The 10,563-nt window shown below is 46.7% G+C and overlaps 1 protein-coding gene across 1 annotated transcript; it reads left to right on the top strand.

Moving 5' to 3' along the window:
* The first annotated feature begins 4,176 nt into the window (after window positions 1-4,176).
* On the top strand, window positions 4,177-6,958 carry LOC135698632 (uncharacterized). Its single transcript, XM_065218690.1, has 4 exons — window positions 4,177-5,106; window positions 5,150-6,049; window positions 6,160-6,347; window positions 6,847-6,958. Exons 1-4 carry the CDS (start codon window positions 4,177-4,179, stop codon window positions 6,956-6,958), a joined length of 2,130 nt encoding a protein of 709 aa, XP_065074762.1.
* The last annotated feature ends 3,605 nt before the right edge of the window (window positions 6,959-10,563 follow it).

Genomic DNA, 10,563 nt, shown 5'->3' with positions numbered 1-10,563 from the left:
GCTCAGGTTCGAAAATGATGAGCACATGTATAAGGGATGGTGATCACTGCACATTAGGCACTTTCGAGCGTTGAGTTGAGCTGCACCATGACTAGCAAATGGACGAGTGGTTGGCTTTTTCACAGTGGTGACGGTTGGATTCTCGATGGTCTTGACCTGTATGGTTCGGAGTACATTTACACGTTGTAACGCCTCCGCTAGCTATCATCAGACTGACAGCATAGCGGAGACGCTTCATAATGAGGCTAGATTGATATTGGCGTTACGATCATTCGTAACACCCCATTATCGATATTTCTAGCGCGGACAACAACCAAACCCATCGCGAAGCGTTCGTGTTCTTGATGTATTGAGACATCAGCTGTCTCCCTCTCATACCATGCAATCTACAGATTGATAAGAAAAGATTATGCAACAAAAGCAGCCAATCAGAATCAACCGCGTGTAAAATGCAGAGGGGATATAAACACGACTCTGCGCGTGGTGAGATCATCTGCAAGTTGGCTATCGAGCTAGACAGTTAGGAAGATTTAAAGCTAAACCGTAAATTTATTCAGAGCGAAAAATTATAAAGTTACCGAGCAGTGAGTGCTAAGGCACTGTCAAGTGTGGGAGATCGGTACTTTGAAAAGTAAGTGATTTTCTAATCTAATTAAATAATAAAAATTCTAATGCAGTGTTTTGGGTGATAGATATCACCATCAGACAAATAGTTAAATTTATAGTGCTAGTGTATCACCGAGATTATCGATTCGGTGAATCATACCAGGTAATTAGTTAATTCAGTGAAGTGTGTGGCAAGAAATTAATTAGGTTAATAACGTTTCGAAGGTCAATCTTTCGAAAGAAGGTTCTCGGTGGGCACCGAAAACTATCGGCGTCATCGACGTTCCACCTCGTGGTCGAGTACACAAGCACACAGCAGCCATCTTACACCAGAGTATCTCGGTGTCCAGTGCGTTTTCGGACCACGCCCTCTAGTGCTTTCCGTCGTTCGGTGGTCACCCACCGAAGAAGTGCTCTCTGCTTTCTGCAGCACTACGCAAGCCACGCCGCGGCCCTCGACCGCTAGTAAACCGTGATCGTTTCACGCTCCGCCGCCTACGTTTCCGAACCTTTGTCGGCACCACTCGTCGGCACGGGTAGCTAACGGGATCCGCGAGAGGCTCGACTCACACCGCCGTGAAGAGTCGCCGATCGCACAACCGCAGTATTCTTTTATTCCGTATTCGCCTACACCGTGGCCCCCGGCCAATAGCGACAACAGTTGATCGTACCGCCGTGACTTCGTAGCACACCGAAGAGCACGCTGTGGCCCCCGGCCGATAGCAATAGGCCGTCGATCGAACTGTAGCGATCCCGCAGTCGAACAACGCTACCCACGCGGCTTCCGGCCGACCGCTTCAGCGAACGAGTCGTCACTCCGATTGGCGATGGATGAAGGTGGTGAGAGCTTGGAATGAAACTACATTCTGAGTAGACGCGTACTCTTCCCAGTCGCTCCGGGTTGTGGGATCTAGGCAAGTGCTGAGCATCCGAACGAGTAAGAGATCCCAGCACTGAGTTTGTTCTCCGAGTTGTTGAAGCACTTTCACATCAGATTCAAATTTATCCACTAGTGAGTGGAGTTCTGCTGCCGACTCCCGCTGTATGGTGAAAAATTCGAACAGTGCGTCCACGTAAGTCTGCTTTAAACGCACGGGGTTTTGATAATGATCTTCGAGCAGCTTCCAAGCAACCATATACTTATTTGCACTGCTCTGGATTGTTTGAATGAGTTTTAGGGCATCTCCAGCTAGGGATAATCGCAAATAATAAAATTTCTATATGTTTGAGAGATCAGCAGACGAGTGGACCAACGATTGAAAGCTAGAGATTGAAATCATGATCATATAAGTTTAACCAATTGTCGATTGTTTGGGACTGAACCACCCAGAAACTACAACCCTGTTCTGCTGCATATCTGAGGGAAACAATACTGAGAACGAGGAAACAAACCACGGCTATTCTACAGCATCACCATTACCTACGATCGGTCGAGAGAGCGCCAGATGAGATGTCCATACGAGGTAGGGAATTGCGGCGATCGTCATCATCTGGGATCGATAATAGCAGGACCCGAGAGAGTGAATTACTGATAGTCGCCGATCGTTTGTAGACTTCTGTACAGCGCGAGAGGGAGATTTGGGCTAGGCGACCATAGGTCAAGCGATGACCAGATCGAGAGACGGGAGTTAGTTGGTTTCGGTCACCGGTGACCGGACCCATTGTGGAATTTGAAACTGCATCGGATAGCGAATACCTGTGGATGCTGTGAGGATTTTCGTGCATGCAGAGCATTTTCGATTGGAAAAACCCCTGATCATACCTTGCTTCGCTGGAGCACCGAATTAGCAGAAATATCTGCTTTGTCCAGGTGATTATTTATAAGTTCGGTGTATGTCTAGCCGAGGCATTGACTTACCATGTACTAACGCCAACCTTTCGACGCATGCCTTTGTATTCGTTGCATGGAACGGAGCATCTTGTGGTACCGATGACTGAGGACAGCGTTCAACTTCTCACCACGGACGATTCAGTGAAGGAACGGTTGTGCATCCACATAAGCCGTTGGCCCAGAATTTCACTTTCTGAAGGACGATTGCTGTGGACGGTGGCAGAAGAGGGAGCGGCCATTTACTCCCTTCCCGGTGAGTGAACTTTATTGTATATGTCACTGCCGAGCTAGGCATACAGAAATACACGATTTTAATTGAAATTCCCGTACATCCTCTTCAATTACCACCACGCAAGCCCTGCAATTGAATTGTTCGTTAGAGCAAGTCTGCTGATAAACCCCAATTTGCATGCTCGACTGGTTTTTCGTTCTGGTTGGTGAAGCTGTTAGTCCTCCAGGTTAGTTGCACGGTATATGTCCTACGATTGATACATAGCCATTATTCCTCTTCGCACTGCATCCTGCATACACACACGTTCTGGAGTTCACATTGTCCGCGATCAAGGCAACATTTATACCAATTTGGTGTGGAAATTTGATAACTTTGGATTGGTACTGCTGTTGGTACCTCCAGGTAGGTTGCCACATTATATGCCCAGCCGAGGCTTAGGTTTATCTGGATATTACACCCTAAATTCTTCTCTTCTGTGAACTTCAACCTAAAATTGAATGATCCCTACCGAGGCAAGATTGATGTGACGTCATCGGACCTTTTGCTACTTTGGTTAGAATTTGGATTCAGAACAGTTACCTGTTCTGCCAGGTCAGTAATAGCGAGCAGTATATGTCCGCCGAAGCGGAGACTACACGCGGAATACTACACTTCCAATTTCTTTACCGATTGTTCGACATCACATCAAAATGCCACCCACCACCCGGAAAGGATTGTCATCCCTGAAGCAACTGAGGGTTCAATTGGACGATTTGAAATCCTCGTTCGATGACATTTGGTCTTTCATTCAGAAGTTTTCTGATGAAACCACCGGTACTCAAGTCGAAATTCGATTAGAACGGATCGATGATTTGTGGGAGAGATTTAGTGAGAATTTGGTCGAGCTAAAATCTCATGAAGACTTCGAGGATGAGGAGAATTATTATAGTAAGTTACGCAAGCACTTGAGCGATCGCTATTATGAAGCCAAAACCTTCCTGTTGGACAAAAGCAAGGCCCTTCGCGTTTCTCCTGAGTTGGAACAGTACGCCCATGAACAATCAATGTCAGGTGTTGTCGGTCATGTCCGGTTACCGCAGATCAAACTCCAATCATTCAACGGTGACATCGATGACTGGTTGAGCTTCCGAGACCTGTTCACCTCGCTCATCCACTGGAGGACTGATTTACCAGAGGTGTAGAAATTTCATTATTTGAAAGGGTTTCTTCAAGGTGAACCTTAAAGCCTAATCGATCCACTGAAAATTACCAAGGCGAATTACCAGATAGCTTGGGATACCCTGGTAAAGAGGTACTACAACAACAAGCTGTTGAAGAAGAAGCAGGTCCAATCTTTCTTCAAACTTCCGACCCTCTCCAAGGAATCTGTTGCTGAGTTACAAAATCTGGTGGAAGGTTTTGACCGAGTTGTCCAAACACTTGATCAAAACGTGGAACCTGCTGAGTACAAGGATCTCCTGTTGGTGAATCTGCTCACGATGCGACTGGATCCATCAACTCGTCGAGCATGGGAAGAATATTCGGCCAACAAGGAGAAGTACTGGAATCCCTTCCATCTATGCAGACGGACAACAAGATCGTCCATCAGCAACAACCACCACCGAAACCGTGTAAGGACAACCACCTTCTATTAAAATGTTCGGCATTTCAAAGACTTTCTGTGGCGGATCGGGATTCTCTACTGAAATCTCAGGGACTTTGCCGGAATTGCTTTCGATCGGGGCATCAGGCAAAGGATTGCCAATCCAAATTTTCCTATCGGATCTGCAAGAACCGTCATCACACCCTGGTTTGCTTCAAGTCGGAGAAAGATCACACTGTAACGGTCGCAGCGATTGCTGGGGGCAATCATCCTTCAAATTCCAAGGAATCCCAAGGCTCCTCAGGTTCCAATTCAATCCAACTGGCTAACGTGGCAGCCACTGACGTTTCGGTATGCGGTACGTCTAATCAACTCACGTCGCAAGTCCTTTTAGCGACAGCGGTAGTCATCGTCGAGGACGACGTTGGTTCAAGGTACCACGCCCGTGCTCTTCTTGATTCCGGTTCAGAGAGCAACTTCGTATCGGAACGGTTAACCCAAAGGATGAAGGTAATCAGGAATAAGGTCGACGTCTCGGTTCTTGGTATAGGACAAGGGGCTACCAAGGTCAAACATACAGTCCAAGCGGTCATACGTTCGCGAATCTCGGATTTCTCGCGAGATATGAGGTTTTTGGTGCTACCCAAGGTGACTGCGAATCTCCCTACAACCTCAATCAACACGGAATGGTGGATTCTACCGAATGGAATTGAGCTAGCGGATCCTGCATTCTTCACGTCCAAGGAAGTCGACATGGTGCTAGGCATCGAGGCTTTCTTCGAATTCTTCGAATCGGGGCGAAGAATTACAATCGGCAAACATCTACCAAGCCTTACAGACTCGGTATTCGGTTGGGTAGTATGTGGTGGCTGTTCAACTCCTATCAATTCCCTACAAGTCCGAGGACTTGGAAAGGTTGATGGCACGTTTCTGGTCGTGCGAGGAGGTGGAATTCACGGACGCTTATTCTCTGGAGGAGAAAAGGTGTGAAGAATTATTTCAACGTGGAGTTCAAAGAGGTCCAGAAGGTCGTTATACTGTTCCCCTACCCAAAAACGAAGACGTTCTTCCAAATCTGGGCGAGTCACGGGACATAGCATTCCGACGTCTTCTCGGAACGGAACGGAGATTGGCAAAGGACACCAACTTACGGGAACAATACATCGGATTCATGAACGAGTACCTGAAACTGGGACACATGCGCAAGGTCGAAGAAACTACGGAGGGACCGGTCAAACGGTTTTATCTTCCCCATCACCCGGTGGTCAAGGAGGCGAGTACCATCACCAAGGTCAGAGTAGTCTTCGACGCCTCGTGTAAAACGTCATCCGGATTGTCCTTAAACGATGTGCTTCTGGTAGGGCCAGTTGTGCAGGAAGATTTGAGGTCAATTATCCTACGCAGTCGGATGAAGCAGATTCTCCTCGTATCGGACGTCGAGAAGATGTTCCGACAAATCCTTACGTGGCTCAAGGATCGACCACTCCAGTCCGTATTATTTCGCTTTTCTCCGGACGAGGAAGTCGCAGTGTACGAACTGAACACCGTTACGTATGGAACCAAACCCGCACCATTCCTGGCAACACGAACTCTCCGACAGCTGGCTGCTGACGAAGAAGACCGATTTTCGCTCGCGGCAAGAGCAATTTGTGAGGACGTCTATATGGATGACGTCATCACCGGTACGGACGAGGTGGATGCAGCTATCAGTCTCAGAAACCAGTTGACCGAGATGATGCTGTGTGGTGGTTTCAAGCTCCGAAAGTGGGCTTGCAATGTTCCCGAAGTTCTGGAAGGCGTACCCAAAGAAAACCTGGCTCTTCGAGACCCTAAAGGAATCAACCTGATCAATCCGTCAAAACGTTAGGACTAACGTGGATGCCTATTACCGATACCCTTCGATTCCAGTTCACAGTTCCTCCGATAGAACCTGGTGTCCCGTTGACGAAGCGTCGAATATTGTCACTAATCGCAACGCTGTTCGATCCGCTTGGATTGATTGGTGCCACGACTTCGTCTGCCAAGATCTTCATGCAGCAGCTTTGGACGTTGCAAGACGAGACCGGCAATCGGTTGGACTGGGATCAACCAGTACCGTGGGTGAGAATTGTGTTGTGCTGTAGATTGTAGCATTTTATCTGGGTGGGTGAGAATTGTGTTGTGCTGTAGATTGTAGCATTTTATCTACAATAGATTTCATTTTAATTAGTTTTACTTACGATTTTAATGTATTCAATATGATAAGAAATCTAAACCTAGCGTAAGCAATTCAACTTTAAACGTGTTTATTCTGTCACTATGTATTGTTTTGGGTGAGCTAGATAGCGTATATATATGGTGGGAGTTTTTTCTGCCTCTGAAATTCTCTCGAGTTTATGTCGTTCGAGTACCTATACGGGTGGTACTGAACTCACTTTCCATTTCTTCCAGCTATACCAGAATCTTCAGTGAAGTTCAGTACAGCTTACTTAGACACTGGCCGTTGGTGTATTCCTGCCGCCGTTTGCACATCGACTCGCCTGATTCGTCCATCTCTCCCTGGATACACTCACCGTATTCGCCCTCGCGTCCAGCTATTCCTTTCATTCTCGCTAGCTATCATTACCAGATCACCAACCTGGATAGCTCGTACTTCCCCGAACCACTTGGATTGAGGAGACAGCACCGGAAGATATTCTTTGATCCACCGTGCCCAGTAACGATCTAGCATATCCTGAATAGCTTTCCAATTGGAGCGGAGTGCTCCACGTTCATCTACCGGGTTTGATAGCTGGTTGAACTACTCCTGTAGAGCTGAGAAGCAGAACATTATTGGGCGTTAAAGCTTCGTGTTGGCACTGCTACGATCCATCTGCAGTCCCCTTGAACTCGTAACGGACGGACGAGCAAAGATGCTGGTAGCCCTACCACCGCTTGTCATCGCTGCAGCCGTCAACGTAACTGTCAATCGTTGAAGATTTAATCAATAGGAAAAAGATGAACAGTTATTTGCAACCTATAAAGTGATTGAATTGTATTCTTTAAAATTATTGTATTTCAGTACACCTGTTGGTAAACCAAAGAAGACTGTTTCCTCACGGCGGTCGTCAGTCACGGTAATCACCACTGCATCAGCCCGGGCAGCTAGAGCTGCTTTGGAATTGCAGTAGTTGGAGGCTCGGAAGCGATTGGAGTTAAAGCGAGTTCTCGAGGAGGAAGAGCCTCGGAAGCAAGAAGCAGAGTTGGAGAAAGCTCTCATTGAGCAGGAGAAGATGTAACGTGAGAAGGAGGCAGAACTCGAACGCCGTCGCTTGGCAGAAGATCGTCGTCAGTAGGATCAAGAAAGGTTGCAACGCGAAAAGGAGGCGGAACTGGAACGAAAACGGCTGGAAAACGATCGCCGGCAGCAGGAGCAGGAGTAAACACTGGCAAAGAAGAAACTGGACGATGAGAAATCCCGTTCAGATCTGCTTCGGAAGCTGGAGGAGCAGTATCTCGCCGAAAAGTACCGGATTTTAAACGCCCAACTGGAGGGATCAGCTGGTAGGGGCAGTTTGTGTGATGGAGCAAACGCAGACGAGAAGAGTAGATCGTCAAAAAAAGGATCGTGAGAAGAATGCAGAAAACACCGAACGGGAACACCTGTATAGGATGCGGCTGGAAGAGGAGAAACGTCGTGAAGTTTGTCGGGAGAAGTTGGAGCAGATGGGTTTTACAGAGAAGTATAACACATTGTACGCTCCTCGCAAACAAAAGGCAGCAGAATGGGTGGACAACCTTGAAAAAAAGAAATCCAACCCACCCGAGGTGCTTCCAGTTCCCCTACAGATGGGAAAATCCGGTGAGGAACGGTACACCGGAACAAAGCCAAAAGCGAGCAGGGAAGCCAATCAAGAATCTGTTGCTGACAGAAACCCCGTGGAACGAGAACAGCTTCCACATATCTGGTATGACTGGCCAGAGATCTCTCATTGTCCTGAAGTGAGGCAAACTGATCTTCCACGCAACATTCCATTGAGGCCACCGGTTCTATCCCGGGTTCCCGAAGAAAATCATCCTGGAACAAATCCAAGGGTAGGAACACGCCCACATCAAATACGGGCTCCTGCTCAACCCAATCGTGGAACATCCGGCCTGACAGATTCGCATGTGGCAGCCCGCCAGGTTTTGCCAAAGGATTTACCCAGTTTTCATTAGCAATTATGAAAACTCGACTGCAGAATGTGGGTATTCCAACGCTGAAAACCTTATCCGCCAGCAGCGCTGCTTGAAAGGCGATGCACTTGAAGCAGTACGGAGTCGGCTTCTACTTCCTGCTGCAGTCCCACGTGCCATCGATACTCTGAGAATGCTCTTTGGCAAACCGGAGATTTTGATCAATTCACTTTTGGTCAAGATCCAAAATACACAGTCACCCAAGGAAGGAAGGTTGGATACACTTATTGCTTACGGGATGGCGGTGCAGAACTATTGCGACCACCTAGTTGTGGCGAATCTCGAAGCACATTTATCAAATCCATCGTTGCTGCATGAACTTGTTGGGAAGCTTCCGTCGGAGATCAAGCTCAAGTGGGTTGACTTCAAGGACGCTGTGCTGAGGGTTAGTCTGGATACTTTTGGGCAGTTTATGGTGGATATTGTGCGGAAAGCAAGCGAAGTGACAAAGTATCGACCATTGGCGAAGGTATCGAAAGATGAAATGAACAAAAGTGGTTATTCCAAGGACCGAGGATTCGTCAATCACCACAGCGATTCTCGTGCGTCAGATGATGACCAGGTGAAACAAACACCAGCGGAAAAGGTATGTCCAATCTGCAGCAAAGTAGGCCATGGAGTGGATAGTTGCGGTAAGTTCAAAGCATTGAATTCTGATAAACGTTGAAAGATGGTGCGGCAGCACAACTTGTGCAGAGCCTGTATGATAAATCACCTTCCTTATCCCTGTCGGCGACCAACACCATCCCTTGCTCCACTCTTCCCCTTCACAGTCTAAATCAACAGCTAGCCCCCAAAACTTCCATACCGTCAGTAAGACCGTAATATATCGCATTCTCCCTGTTACGGTTCACGGTGCTTCTGGTATCATCAACATATTTGCGTTACTCCACGAGGCTTCTGAGGTTACCATGATAGAGAAGAGTTTGGCTGACAAACAGGGTCTCAAGGGTTCGCCAGATCCTTTGCATCTTCGCTGGACTGGGAACGTGTCCCGGGTAGAGGATCAGTCTTGCGTGATGAAGCTGAATATTTCCGGAAAGAGGGAGAAACGACGTTTCAATGTGGTCAACGCACGTACCGTCGAAGACTTAGAACTTCCTGTTCAGTCGATCAACCCGGGTGAGCTAATGAATAGTTCTCCGTACCTCAAAGGATTGCCTATTGATGGATACGATGAAGCTCGTCCGCAACTACTGATCGGCCTGGAAAATCTCTATTTGTCTACTCCGCTAAAGATTCGTAATTCGTAATAGACACTAAGACAAGATTAGGGTGGTGCGTCTACGGAGGAGTGTCATGAAGATCGAGATTTGCACGAGTTGGTGAAGTAGTACTTTTTTGGGCACCAACGAAGATCGGAGGCGAATGCCACTTCGACTTGTTTCATCTAGTAACGACTCTCTGATGACAGTGTTGGGGAAGCAGCATATGCTTGTACGTAATTGGTGGAAATTTTCCACTTTTTCAATAGTTTCTTGTTGCAAATCAACGGTCGGAATCATTGCATATTTCTGGTCGATTGGTGATTGCTGAGTTATTAACGTTCAAAATCTTTCATAATTTCGTTACTTGTTCCATTTTCGGCTTTCATAAAGTGTACCCCCATATAGAAATCACAGACGTAGTTCTACGTCAAACATCCCTGCAGCTGCTTAAAATGCTACGAAATTCTAAAAACTTCTACAAAATTTGCTGCATTTTTACGCTTCTCGTTGATTTTCCGCGAAGTTCCACATATGAAATTTCTTGAACATGTACGTAATTCACTGAACTATTCCAGGCTCATGAGGCTTCAAAGTTTCCTGAAATTATATGAAGACCCCCGAACAATATTGAGGTGTCCTCAAATTAAATAATGTTTAACTTTTACGAAGATCCCAAAATTTAAATAAAGTTCCCACTTCTCTGACGTATTCTGAACTTTTCCAAAGCTCCCTAAGTTTATGCGATTTTTCCGAAGCTCTATGAAGCTCCCGAAATTACTAAAAAGTTTCGTTAATTTCTTCGTTTTTCCCTGAACTTCATAGAAGTCTTTGAAGTTTTACCAAATTCCCTGAGGTTAAAGAAAAATCCCTGAATTCTTGGCCAATTTATAGAGGCTGAAGACGTCTTATT

The sequence above is a fragment of the Ochlerotatus camptorhynchus genome, unplaced genomic scaffold, assembly GCF_037179485.1.
Source record: "Ochlerotatus camptorhynchus isolate MF236.1 unplaced genomic scaffold, CSIRO-AGI_Acam_v1.1 ptg000092l, whole genome shotgun sequence".
NCBI lineage: Eukaryota > Metazoa > Arthropoda > Insecta > Diptera > Culicidae > Ochlerotatus > Ochlerotatus camptorhynchus.
Note: the sequence above shows the minus strand (reverse complement) of the source record. Positions and strands in the feature narration are given on the sequence as shown.